General features: G+C 38.9%; 1 protein-coding gene across 6 annotated transcripts in view; it reads left to right on the forward strand.

Annotated features, from left to right (window-relative positions):
• LOC143034575 (uncharacterized) overlaps positions 1–15071 on the forward strand; it is a 51870-nt gene that overhangs the window by 9209 nt on the left and 27590 nt on the right. For all 6 annotated transcript variants that reach the window (XM_076200833.1, XM_076200831.1, XM_076200829.1 and 3 more), the window contains exons 2-4: positions 346–484; positions 3890–3959; positions 8708–8817. In XM_076200833.1, coding sequence (XP_076056948.1) covers positions 347–484; positions 3890–3959; positions 8708–8817 — 318 coding nt within the window. In that variant the 5' untranslated portion in view covers position 346. The remainder of the gene's footprint in view (positions 1–345; positions 485–3889; positions 3960–8707; positions 8818–15071) is intronic.

A 15071-nucleotide genomic window follows, 5' to 3' on the forward strand; every position in this document is an offset into this window, starting at 1 on the left:
TCATCCACAATAAGTTAAGGTGGAAATGAAACAAATGTGAGCTGATTGGAAGTGGGACACATGTGGTTGGGTGCACACCTGAGCTGGCTACCCTTCCTTATGAGGGGGAAGAAACCTTTTGATATGTTGTTTAAATATAGAGAAATATTCTAACTTTTTTATTTCCTTTGTAAGTGAATGCTACAGGCTATTGTTTGTGCTTAGCATTTCTTGTGATGCCATGAAAATGTCAATTAGTAGACTTCTAATTTAGTATTGTTTCATGGTCCTTAATATTTGGTTGGTGCATTCCTTTAGACACTTATGTATGTACAGTGTTTACATATATTTTTTTCTTTTTTCCAGAATGTCGAAAGAAACGTTTAAGATATTTTGCAGCAATTTAAATTTGATCACAAAATCGGATGAACTTCACTACTTGTTCTCCCAGTATGGGAAAGTGGTGGAAGCGGTTGTCATCGAGGGCAAAGGCTTCGGCTTTGTGGTAAGGTTCATAGAGTGATGTACAATTGATATATATTGGCTGTTGTTTGGGGTGCCTTTTACATACATACATATATATATATATATATATATATATATATATATATATATATATATATATATATATATATATATATATATACACATACATACATACCAAAGGCTTTTTCCCCCTTACACGGGGGGTAGCTAAAAAGAAAAAGGCATAGAAATCACTCCCACCCATTTCATTTCCCATATATTCCACTCCCCTCCACCCTCCTCCCTCCCTCCTATCTTGGTTGCCTTTTAGAATACAGAAAGTAGAGATTAGCATGTATCGCCAATATCTGTTATGAAATTACAAACTTGGCTAAAAATTGTATTCATTATTCACTTAGACATGTAGAATGTGTATCTGTAAACCAGAGCTGGAATGAAAATAGAACTAGTAAGTCAACTGGATTGGATTGGTGTCATGCGGAGTATTTATTTAATTGTATACAAGAAAGAAGCAATGCAAGTTGGGTTTTGTCTTCTATCCAATTTCCTCCTACCTTGCCTCAAATTCATGTACAGTTCCAATTTATACTACATTCTTGATTTCCAGTTATCATATTGATAATTTAATTCATATATATATTCCAGATTGTGCCATATCACATTCTAAGCTATTCCAGGTATTTATGTATATACAGAAAATGTATTTCTTCATATTTAGATATGTGGTCCTTCTTATCTAGTTCCCATGACCTCTTAAAGCCCCCTCATATAATCAAAAGATCTCTGTCAATGCAATCTGTCCCCTTTAGCCACTTAAGTAAGAGTCAAATCCTTGTGTTCAGAATCGGCTGCCATATGTATGATGCATCACACTACTCATCTCATAAAATATAAAGTCACTGCTGTGTTACTTGTTCTCTTTTACTCTGAGTAATAATAAGCACAGAAAATGTGATCAAACTAGTTCACAGAATCAGGGGGTAACTCTTGTACAACTACAAAAAATATCATTAAGACACTGACGCTGGTGTCCTCATGTATCCACTTGTCTCGTGATGCCTATATAGGCGTCATTGCACTGAAGAGGTTAATGACCTGAATACTGTTATCATAACACTTCTTTCTCTTTGATCTTTCAAAGTTGGTAGACCCAGTGCTTTTAATCTCTCCTCATATGTTTTATCTGCCAGGCTAGGGACCAGTTTGGTTGCTGCCCTATGTATTCGCATGATCTTGCTTATTTCCTTCACTCTGTGTGGGGACCATACCACTGACGCATATTCCAGTCTTGGACAGATCAGAGTTTCTATGAGTTTTTTCATTATCTCTTCATATAGTGAAAATCCAGTAGTAATCTTCTGGAGTAGTCTTTATGTCTCTCCCACAATCTTGCTGATATGTCTGTCAGTGACAGATTGTCATTTATGAACACTCCCAAATCTTTCTCCCCTTTTGCTTTTGTAATGGGTTCATCCAATTAAATAGTTGTCTCTTCGTCCTCCAACGTGCTCCAGTTTCCGCATAAGTCGACTGAGGTCCCTTATCAAAAGGCTTCTCGAGGTTGAGGTAGACACAGTTCACCCACCCCTGTCTTCCTTGCCGTTCATCAACTACTCTTAAGTAAAATTTTAAAATGTTCAGCACACATGACCTTACAGATCTGAAACCAGATTGACTGTCAGACTGTTCATTATTTTTTTTTTATTGATTTTTTTTTTTTTTTGATTGATTGATTGATTTTTTTTGCAACCTCACATCTGTTGTTAACCTAGTCCTGTTTCTGCTTCTTCCTTCCACGAGTCTTTGGCACATGTTTGTTCATTCCCCAGTTGTATATATCAAGAAAGATTTCCTGTTTCCTCTTTATTCCTGTGGTATTCATGAATTCTTCCCACTTTGCTTCAAAGAATTTCTTCAAGCCTAAGTAATCTGCTTTCCCAAAATTAAGTCTTCTTTGCCTGTGCGATTTCCTTTTCTATTTCCTCATCCTGTAGTTAAATGAAATTGTTACAAGGTCACTTTTTCCTGTGATGCAAGGATACAAAGAGCTGATGATGTCTGGCTTGTTGGTTAGTCTCTATATACCAAGAGCTTTTTCCCCCTTATAAGGTAGGTAGCCAAGTCAAAGGCATGTACCCAGTCCCACTCCCCTCCACCACCCCCTCCCTATCATCTTATCTCCTCGTGGATGATGGGTCATCCCTGTATCCTGCCCACCGCCCTGGGTTAGAAGCAATGCAGGAAGACATAGCACATACACAGCAAGGCCGCTTCACTCAATTGGCGACCCCCCTCTCTGCCCTCACATGCAGAAAAAGAGGAGATGAGGAGAAACTCCTTTGGGTTTTGTGTCCAAATATCCACACATGCACCCTCTACCCCCACCCCTCCCTTCCTTGCATTACAGTATCATCTACACACAACCACTCTCCACTCATCCTTATCTCCTGCCTTCTCCTTTCCTTGCTCAACAGACATTCCCCTCATGCTCAGCACCCTTTTCACCCCATCCATCCATCTCATCCTCAGTCATCCTCTCAAATTCACTCTACCACTGCCTTCCATGCCTCTTTTACTATTCTTCATTCATTCTTTCTGTGTCCAAACCATCACAATACCCTTTCATCAGCTCCATCTGTCATCCCTTTTTCCACCTTTGCTCTTCTCCTTACATCATTTCTCACTCTATCTAACTTAGTAACCCTTACCATTCTCAAACATTTCATCTCGAATGCATTCAAACTTTTCCTCTCTGCCTCTCTTTAATTCTGAGTCTCTGCCCCATACAAAACTATCAGCACAATCCTCCCTTCATATAATCTCCTCTGCATCCATTCCCAAATGCCTATTTCTCATGACACTTTTTAATTCCCCAAGGCAATTACTTACTTTTCTCAATCTACATTTTACCTCAACCTCCACTCCTTCTCCTGCCACATGTGACCCCAAATACCTAAAGCTCTCCCCTTCTTCCAGCCTCTCTCCTTTAAGACTTACCTCCAACTCATTCCCATCCACTCCCCTTGTACGTCTCGATTACCTTGCTTTTACCTACTCTTATCTTCAACTGTCTTCTATTACATACCTTTGCAAACTCTGTTACTGACTCCCTTAACCCACCCGACCCTGCCACAAGCAGTATCGTCAGCAAACAACAACTGTCTCACTTCCAACTTTTCATTATTTCACCATTTTCTTAGTGTTGCTGTCATGTCCTGACGAAAAGCACTTTTCTCTTTCCCTCCTTGACTCTCTCCTAAAGTTGGAACCAGCAATGTTTTGCCTCTACTGTGACCCCAAAATAGCGTTGCTTCCCCATGTTCACTCTAATGGTAAGTAATTCCATCTGGCTTTGCCTATTAGTGTGTATGTGTGTATGTAGTTTATGAGCATTTTAGTACAATTTTCCTATTTTTTTCTGCAGCACATGGCCAAGGTGAAGGAAGGACGAAAGGCAATTGCTGAACTTAATCGATATATTCTTAACGGCAAACGTGAGTATTGCTTAAGATGTGATTTTTCTAGTAATATGGCATTCCTACTGGAAAGATTGAAAGTTGATCTTCATAGTTGGACTACTCTGGGAAAATAGATTATTTGCATTTTTGTTGATGGATGTAGAAACTTGAGCCTTCAAAATTCTCAATAGAAAGTGACAAATATAGGTGAAGTATCTCAGTCTTTTACCCCAGGTCTCGTACAAGATGGCCATGTATTCCAGGTAGCAAGCTGTAGCCATCTGTTTTGTCCGCAAGTCGCACAGAAAAATATTTTATGTTTTCTGTATAGGGTGAGAGTAGGACATTGTAGAATGAGGTGCTCAATGTCAGTGTGGTGGTTGCATTTAGGGCATTTAATGTTGCCAGGTTTGTTGTGTGTTGGCACCATTTTAATATGGGGTGGCATGTACTTGTCATGGGAGTGATTTCTCAGTTGGATGTCTGGGGTAGCCTAGAGAAGGCAGAGGCTGATGGAATGAACTTGAGGTGAAGATTAGTAATGAGGTGGAAGGGGTAAATGGGGCCTTGGGTGAAAGGGGAATGTCTGTTTACCAGCAAAGGGAGATGGTAAGAGATAGGGATGAGTGAGGAATGGATGGGACTAGGAATCCAGCTCTTTGTATGTTCATCCTAAAAGAAATCAAGGCTGGGAGAAGTCGGGTCGGGGAGATTGTGCTTATATCCATCACTCTGTGTGGGGACCATACTACTGATGCATATTCCAGTTCTGGACGTATGTGTCTCAATAAGTTTTTTCAGTCTCGTTATTCACGTAGTGGAACGTCATTTTTATCTTCTACAGTAGTCCATATGTCTCTCCCACAGTCCTGCTGATATGTCTGTCAGGTGACAGGTTATCTTGTATCAACACCCAAATATTTATCCTCTTTTGCTTTTGTAATAGATTAATTTCCTAAGGAATAGTTTAACCTCATCCATACGATGACGCCTATGTAGGCGTCATGAGTCACAAGTGGATACAAGAGAATGCCAGCATCTGCATCTTTATTATATTTATTTTGTAGTTGTAGCTAAGTGGCCACCGCATCCTGTGAACTTGATTATGTTTTCTGTGGTTACAAACATTGAGAGTGAAAAAAAAGAGTAGTACAGCTGTGACTTTATATTTTATAATGCAAGTATTGTGGTGCATCATCGAATAATTATACATCAGGCAGGCAGTGCTGCACACAAAAATCTGACTCGTGTGCAGCATTGGCTGCCATATGTACAGTACATCACACTTCTCATTATAAAATTTAAAGTCATTGCTGTATTACTCATTCTCTTTTACCAAGTAATAATTTAACAAAGAAAATGCGATCAAGCCAGTTCACAGAATCCAGGGGTAACTTGTCAATAACTACAAAAAATATATATAATCTAGACTGATGCTAGCATCCTTGTGTACCCACTTGTGCCTCATGATGCCTACGTAGGTGTCATCATACTATTGCCCATTTCTAGTACTTGTAATTTTTTTGTATTGAACTTCATTTCCCATTCTCGGCTCCTTGGAAAAATAGTGTCATCTGCAAACATGTTGGCATAACTTGTTTCTTCTATTATGTCACTGACATAGATAAGAAACATTGTTGTTGTAAGCCCTTTTCCAATCAAGTGGCATGATGCCTTCATTCAATGAACATGTAATAAGACTGTGGATCTTGTCCACTAGTTGTTCCCTACAGTCTTTAAGTATCGATTGTAAGGTCTCGTCAGGTTCTGAAGCTTTTGTCACGTTCAGTGACCCCAAGAGATTGAGCACTTCCAATTCTATTACTTTATATTTGCTAAACCTGGTAATGTCTATTTTTGTGAGTGTATATAGACTTGGTAGTGAGGAAAGGGATGCTTTTTGGATAGATACAAGTTTTTGAAAGTGTTTGGGAGATCTTGATGCTGTAGAAGATGAGCCAGTAGAGTAGTGGGGGAGTTTGGGATACCAGGTAGAAGTCATAGTAGAGAGATGATGATGATGATGTGTGAAGAAAGGGAGTTGATAATAACAATCACAGTATTTAACCAATTCAGTATGACTTAAATTCATGCGTGCAGCATTGACTGCCATATATAATTTGCATCACTTTACTTTCATTGTAAAATATAAAGTCACTGTTGTAATACTCATTCTCTTTTACTCTGAGTAATAATATACACAGAAAATGTGATCAGACCAGTTCATAGAATCCAGGGGTAACTCATGTACAACTACAAAAATGTATACAGTGAGTCCTCGTTACATGGTACATATGCAATCCTGAAAATCTTACCGCAAATTGAAATTACCATATACCGAACCCAAGTTTCGACTTATGGCAGACGTACCTTCTCCCTGCTCTTTCCTCTTCAAAATATCTAATTTTACCTCCAAACATGAACGGATACCGTATCTGTGAAATTTTCTTACCGTAATTAGAATCGAGGGTAGTAATTACCAAATACTGTAACTGTGAATTTACCAGATAAAGAATTACCGTATAAGGAGGACTCACTGTATATAATCAAGACGTTGATGCTGGTATCCTTATGCACCCACTCGCGCCTCATGACGCATCATTGTACTGAAGTGGTTAAGATAAGAGCCAAGCATAGATATACATGGGAAAGGGAGGTTCAAATGATATTAATGGTCTATGTGGTGGTATCTGAAGAAAAGATAGGAAGAGTTCTAGATGTTCATATTTTCAATGAAGAGAGTGGAGGAGTGTCATATTATTTTTTAGAAGGGAAATTGGGAGTGGAAGAAAAGTGGAGGAAAAGATTAGGAGGTTAAGAGGTGCTTAGAGTTAACAGGTTGAATGAGAAGGAAAAGAAGACCAGAAACTGAAAAGTGAGGGAGATGGCAGTGGTACAGGGGTAGGAGTAGATGAAGAAGAATGGGTCTGTTTGAAGGAGAAATTAAGTGTGCAAAGATGGAATGTGGAATGAGGTGGATGGGAGGGTAGGGAATGGTGGGATGAAATGAAGGCAATAAAAGAAAAGAAGTGGGCACATAAGGATTGGTTGTAAGGTAGAACTAAAGCAAGAAATACAAAAAGAGAGGAGAAGCCAAACAGTTTCTCCAGTGTTATCAGTCTGTGCCTTTTCTGTGCTACTTGTTGAATTGTTGAGCTTGATCCAGGGTGATGTTGCACATCCTGAGATCCTGTGATACGATATCAAGCCAGTAGGTGAAGGGAGCCTCTCTTGGTTATCTCCAGCCAATCTGATGAGAATCAAAGTCTGGGATGTCATGGGTTGGTTGTTCAGGAGGAAGGCAAGATGTGGCTGTATCATTGAACTCTGTTGCAGCAAGGCAGGTGGCACCTATGCCTGTTTGACTACGAGTAAGTGTGCTTGAACCACTGGATGCCTTCAATCCTCCTGAGTAGTTTGCTGTGAAATCCATTGGTCTTTGCTGCCAGGGTTTTGTGTAGTAGCCATTTCTGGGATACATACGGAAAGATTGATATTATGAAAGTATTGTAAATGCATAATTTTGAATGGACAACAAAGAATGAAATGGATGGATGGGGTATTTTAATTATAGTATATAGAAAATGGGCAATGCTCGTTGGGCCCCATCTCCTAATCTCTAATTTTCAAACACTTCTAGACTCAAACTCATGTACAATTCCAATTTAATCCATATCCTTGATTTCCAATTATTATATTTAGATCTGAACTCATGGAGTAAAGGGGGCATTGAGCAAAAAAGGGAGAAGGCAGGAGGTAACTCCCTTCCATACTATGATGTCTATGTAGTTGTCATAAGGTGCGAGTGGGCACATAAGGTTGCTGGCGTTGGTGTCTTAGTTACATTTATTTTGTAGTTGTAGCTGAATGACCCCCATATTTTGTGAACTGGCTTGATCATATTTTATGTGGTTATTGATATTCAGAGTAAAAGAGAATGAGTAATGCAGCTGTAACTTTATATTTTATAATGGAAGTGTTGTGGTGCATCATCGAATCATCATACATCAGGCAAGTTGACTCGTATTGAAGAGGTTAAGAATGAGTGGAGAGTGGCTGTGTATAGATACTGTGATGCAAGGAAGGGAGGGGCAGAGGGTGGGGGTAGGGGGTGCCTCTGTGTGAACAATATTTTGATGCAGTCTGAAAGGATTTCTCCCTGTCTTCTCTTTTTCTGCATAAAGGGATGGGGTGGGGAGGGGGGGGGGCACAGATTAAGTGAAGCAGCCTTACTGTGGATGTGGTGTCTTGCTGCATTGCTTCAGACCCATGGCAGTGGGCAGGATATAGGGATGACCCATCATCCATGAGGAGCTAAGATGAAAGGGGTGGTGGGAGTGGAATGGGTGGGAGTAGGTACATGCCTTTGAATTGGCTACCTCCCCTATAAGAGGGGAAAAAGCTCTTGGTATATTGATAAATAGTCTGGAATACTGTAGCAGATCTCTTGATAGTTTTGTAAGAGTAGTCTGGTGAATTATTTTAATTCTGTTTGATTATTTGCCAGCACTTTGGGACTTGCATGGGAATATTTATTGAATCTTGGTGTTATTTTGTATGAAAAAAGTATTAATGAAAATATTATTGACCTTTTGAAATGTATGTTGAGTAAATTATAATTTTTTAATGGAAAAGGGTTAGTAAAATCTTGATAAATTTTCTTGAATTAATATGGATGTTAAATCAAACTTCACGAGTTTTTATTTTTGTGTGATTGAAAGTGATGTGTTTGTGCATCTGACTCTGTGGATATGCAGGCTTCATAATTGTCTCTTGGGTTGCAGCGTTGTTCACAGAAGCTTCGACCAACACCCGACGAGCGGATCCTCCACAGATTAGAAATCAGGTTGGACAAGGAATAAGGTCTCTTGATGACTTCTCTGACAATGCCAGGGTAAGATGTTGGTATTTGTTTATTTATTGATTTATTTTACATTATTATTTTTAATGCCATTTTTCAGCACCAGGAACCTCCCAACACCCACACTACGGAGGCTGAAATAATATCAGTATCGCAGCGCTGAGGGGTGTTACTCCAACTCTCGTGGGCGGGGAGTTGGGGGTGTGTGTGTGTGCAAGGTCATAGCATTACCCATAGATCGGACCTACGAGCTCTGAGCTCTCTTCCAGGAGGGAAATAGCTGTCGATCACGAGTCCAACACGTGATCCAAAGACCAAGTGAATACACACACACACACACACACACACACACACACACACATACACACACACACACACACACACACACACACACACACACACACACACACCTGGACCTAGAGAATGCATTTGATAAAGTACCTCACAGTCAATCTATGTGGAATTTGAGTATGTAGGAGGACTGAGAGGCAAATTTTTAGAATGGATTAAAGACTTTGAAGGAAAGATACATGAGGACCATAGTGAATGACAAGATATCAAGTTGGAGAGCAGTAATGAGTGGAGTACCACAGGGTTCATTGCTTGCACCAATGATATTTCTTGTCTATGGTAATGATAGATGGAAGGAACAAGTTATGCCAACATGTTTGCAGATGATGCTAAAATCATGAGAAGAATGAAAAATGAGGACAGTAGAATATTACAAAAAGGTGTAGGTGCTATTTTTGAATGGAGCCAAAAATAAGAAATGAAGTTCTGTACCAAAAGATGTAAAGTACTGGAAATGGGCAATAGCGGCATCCTTAAATTATTCCTTGAGAAGTGAACATGTTACAAAAGCAGAAGAGGAGAAAGACTTGGGAGTGTTGATAAAGACAACCTGTCACCTGACAGACATATTAGCAGGATTGTGGGAGAGACATATGGACTACTGCAGAAGATTAAAAGTGGCATTCTATTATATGGATGAAGAAATGATGAAAAAACTCATTGAAACCCCAATACATCCAAGAGTGGAATATGCGTTAGTAATATGGTCCCCACACAGAGTGAAGGATTTAAGCAATATTGAGAGAATACAAAGGGCAGTAACCAAACTGGTCCCCAGCCTGGCAGATAAACCATATTAGGAAAGACGAAAGGTACTGGGTCTGCCAACCTTGAAAGATCGAAGAGAAAGAGGTGACATGATTACAGTGTTCAGGTCACAAAAGGGGGTTGTTGTTGTTGTTGTCGTTCCCTAGACTGTCTGTCCGAGCAGTCCCGTCTCCCCAAGGAATGCCATAGCCGAAACTGGGTTTTCCCACAAATCCACTGTGGATGTGGTGTCTTGCTGCATTGTGAACAGCTGCCCAGGATGTAACACTTCACCCCATACCATACAACACATAATGGAAGACTGCATTATACACAATCATGCACGCAAACAACACAACATACGCTCTATAAAGGGGGTTGTTGTTGTTGTTGTTGTCGTCGTTCCCTAGACTGTCTGTCCGAGCAGTCCCGTCTCCCCAAGGAATGCCACAGCCGAAACTGGGTTTTCCCACAAATCCTTTATAGAGTGTATGTTGTGTTGTGTGCATGATTGTGCATAATGCAGTCTTCCATTATGTGTTGTATGGTATGGGGTGAAGTGTTACATCCTGGGCAGCTGTTCACAATGCGGTCATCCAGCCTCTTCTGGTAGCTTAGAAGTGCTGGGTGGTGGCCGCACCGCAGTCTAGCCAGTGGACTCTGTCCTTTCGTGGGAGAGAGGATTCAGAAGGGTGGATATCAGGGGGTCTGGCATGTAGATTGCATTAATAGAAGATATCTCCTGATTAAAGATGGGAGGGCTTTAAGAGGTCATGGAAGTAAATTAAGAAAAGCCGTACATTGAAAGGATGTGAAGCTGCCTAGTGTAGGCCTTATGGTCTCTTGCAGTCTGCTTTATTCTTATGTTCTTTTATAGATGTATAAATATGTGGCTTGTGAAAAAAAATGGTTTGATGGGAGCTCTTTATGGTTTTTCACATTTGTATTTTTAGAGAGCATGGTAACGTTACTTTAGAAAAGTTGGTTGTTGATTGTGTTAAAGAGGCTGTCATGGGACAAGGATATGCTGTTGTGTATTAGGTACAAGTCCATCTTTGTGTATTGTTTTGTCTTCTCTTACTGTTGTGTAATCACTGAATGTTGATGGAGTCCAGAAGTTGTTGACCAAAATGTTTCAGATTGGTGATAAAAACATGAAACTTTCATACATTACTAGTGGCCCAAAGGGCAACAAATCCTGATATAGTGCCAAACCAATTTAAGCCATGGAACTGAGAACTGCACATGGCTCAAATCTTACAACAAGGGAACAAGGCTGAATATTAAAACCTCCTATATTCTTAACCAAATGAGGTAATTTACTCATATGATACAGTAGCTACACTTAAATAATGAATTAATGCAAAAAAAAAAAAAAATGTATGTTGGAGTTATGGGGTTATATTACCATTTTTTTTTTTAGCTGTTTTGGTACCCAGTGGTGAAATGTATGTTTCAAGCTTTCTCTGGATTTGTTGAAGTATAATTTAAGGAAGTCTTCATAGAATTGTTGTAGAAGTGGTCATTTTATCGTAAGGTATGTTTGTTCTGAAATAGGCTTATGAAATAATTTCTTAAGTAAAGGCTTAAGTTGAATTTAAATGCAATTAGAGTGGTAATGATTTTTTTTTTCCCATCTAGCTAGCATTTTTGATCAGATTGCAGAGAATCCAGTTTTAATGTGAGTTAATCTCTCTTTTCATTCAGCTCTTGAATGCAGTCTGTTGGTCACATTTTCTTTTTTTTTATCGAAGGTCTTTGGGTACCCTGTGGTGAAATCATTCAAACATAAATTAGTCACATGAAAATAGAAAATGCAAGTAAGATACAAAATTTAGACATTTTAGATCCCAGTGGATAACTGATGAACCTGGTGACAGTTTGGGAAGGATATATATATATATATATTATATATATATATATATATATATATATATATATATATATATATATATATATATATATATATATATATATATATATATATATCACATATTGAGTTACTCTTGTTGGCAACTTCCACAGTTACACAGTCCAATACATGCCACACCTACTTTGACACATTTGCATCTGCCTCTGCACACAGTCTCGCAACCGCACTTGATGTGTTTGTCGCAAGTATTTTTGGCTTGGGTGAGTGCTGCCCAATAGGGTGACTAATTTGCTGGTCCAGCCTAGTTAGTTATATCATGGTGGAAGGCAATTAGAAATTGCATCACTGTACAGTAAGGACTATGCATCTATTACTTTTATTAATGATGAAGCCACAAAACATATATTATCCCAAGTTATATGGAAGCTTGCTGGCTGAGTGGGTTAGGGCGTCATTACTTGCGGCGAAGGTTGAGGGGATGGCAGTTTGAATCCTCTTGCTGGCGAAGTTGAACCAAGGGCATGGTTCATTAAATTCCATGCTCCAAAAGTCCTCTGTGAGGGGGCACCGTCCTAGGTTTTTGATAGGGGGGGAGTTTGTGATGTTAAACCATATCGTCGTCATTACACAATAGAAAATAGAGTGATGTACTTCTCTAATGGTGTCGGTTATCTCTGTAGAATAGGAAGTGATTGTATGACATGTACAGGTCAAGCTTATAGAAAGCAGCTGTTAGAGACCTGTCTTGTATTTACCTAGTTGTATTTTACGGAAAGGGGAGCCAAGCTCGTGGTGTCCTGCCTTTGTATCTCGCAGTGTCTAGTTTGCTCTTAAATTCGTGAATGTTTTTTGCACACACTATTGTTTCGTCCGGTTTGTTCCAAGTATCATCAAGGCTGTGCATATAGGTAACAGGTACTCCTTTGATGTGGTGCATGCTAACAGTAGCTTCAGGCTGAGAGGGGGCCTTTGGTATACTGTTAAAGACAACTAATTATGCAGTTGAGAGGCTTGCTCAACTGAGGGATACATTTTGGTTAAAAATCCCTCGATAAAAATGCTAAGGAATGATGGCAGAGAGCTGGGGACAGCTTGCTTCTGACATTCTGAGGAGAAGGCTCTGTTAAAGGATTTTTTAATTTCAAGTAAGTCTAATTTCAAGTAAGTCTTACAATATGGGCTGCCCTTACTAGGCACCAGGTATCAGAATCCCCTTTTACATCATTTGTAATCTCTCTTATGTCATGTCATGCCTTGAAACGGATTTCCCTGCATTGAGAATGTGTAGTCAGGTCAGGGAATCTTTTTGAAATCCTGTCATTTAGACTTGTTGCATTGGTATTTCCATGTTCTGCCTGTAGCTCCTAAAGTTTTTACTGGAAATTTTTTAACCAGTTCGTTTAGTAAAAGTACTGTTGGCTTGTTTATTTCAAGGATTTCCTCAATGCATGCAATAAATTTGGCAAGTGAACTCCTCTAATTTGAACAAACTTTGTTTGGAGGCATACTTTAACAGCCTCATTATACGAGCTGACCAGACAACGTGTATAATACCTGGCATCAATTGCAGTTAAATCATGGAAGAAAGTTTTGCAATCATTTTATTATCTTTCAAAAGTTTAGCACAATCTCGGACATTGTGTTCCATTTCTAATGTGCAAGCACAATGGAAGTTTTCAGAGTTGTCATATTATCTGCAAAAGAAACACTGTAGCTTTTGCGAGTTAAAATGGCCACTCCTAGACTGGCACAATTTCACAGGTCTTAAAAGGGTGTGGATATAATTATCATCTTCATCATCATCCTCAACTTCAGCTATGGTTTTCTTCTTTGCATGCTGTAATTTAGTATCATGAAAGCAATCTCTACGTGATTTATGCCAAGAAGTTTTGTAACCAAACAGAATTTATTTACTATCCTCTCAGTTTACACCAAACTGGGTAATCACAACAATGACAGGTTTTCTGAGCTTCCTGAGTAATGTAGCAAGCACCTGCATTGGATATTTTTGAATATGCAGGGGGCACTTTAAACTTGCTTTATTGGTGTTTTGGCTTGTGATGCAACATTTCCAATTCATGACCAACTGGAAGGAGAATTGAGATTTTTTAGGTCCTTGCTTTAAATATTGTCCATGATTTTTTTTTTTTTTTTTTTTTCTTAAAAATCATACATTGTAAAATACTATATGTACATCATCTCCTTTAGACAATGATTCATTTTCAATATTCATCTTTGTAAATGAACCTTCTTTGCATCTTTACTACTTATTCCATACCTGAAATAACTGCTCATAGAGGCTGCCATCTTGAAAATCAGAAGAGGCATGGGACCCACTACTAGATAGAGCCAAGCTAGTTTTCTGTACTGCTATTTTGAATTTTGATTCATTTGTCCCATTATTATTATTAATATTATTATTACAGTATTTTCTGGCTTATAATGCGCACCCATGGACTTCGTTATCTCAGTACACAGATAGCGCGCATCGACGTATAACGCGCATGCCCGATCACATTTGTCTATAACGCAGTTTTACCTCGGTATTTATATCATGTGAACGAGCTTACATGGAGAAGTATTTTTCATTGGCTAGAGCCACCACTGGGAAATCTGTTGATTTGTCACTAAATTAAGTGTCAGTTTAGGCATCAATCAGGACACAACTAAGAAAAAGTCGGAACTACATGTACCGGTATATGACTCATGTTGTGCGTTGGTCCCTTATTACTTTGTAGCTTAAATAGTTTGTTGGAAATATGATCTAAAAAAGTTTATTGAAAGTAAAATATACAGAAAAATTTTGGGATTTTTACAGAAAATGTTCTTTTTATATCTTGAGGAATTAATTCGTCTTTACCATTTTTTTTATATAATACTGAAACAAACTACAGACTGTTTCATTTTAGCTTTGAACCTGCAATGACAGTGGTGAAATAGGACAGTCTCTCATCGAGGTGACGTTTAGTTAATATAACTCCCGAAAGAGGGTGTTGTAGTCAGGTGTTTGACACGAGTTTATGAACGGCCGCAATGGAATTTGCACCATACCTAAAGTGAAGCAACAAAGCCAACATAAAAATTCAAACTAAGATGCTGTGAACATGGGCAAATATCATGAATATTGATCATGTTTCATGGTGTTTAGGCCTATTTAAACATGAAAAATAAGATTCAATAGATACCTACCTATACCAAATATTTATATACGGTAGCCCATGGTGGCGTATTCTTTCATGTCACCATGGCTGTTCTTCTTGTTCTCACGGAACGTCACGGAGAAGTGTGCCTCCCAACTTTGTGACGGCCAACATCG

This window comes from Oratosquilla oratoria, chromosome 17 (genome assembly GCF_046742065.1).
Source record: "Oratosquilla oratoria isolate Oo_2021 chromosome 17, ASM4674206v1, whole genome shotgun sequence".
NCBI classification, from domain to species: Eukaryota; Metazoa; Arthropoda; class Malacostraca; order Stomatopoda; family Squillidae; genus Oratosquilla; species Oratosquilla oratoria.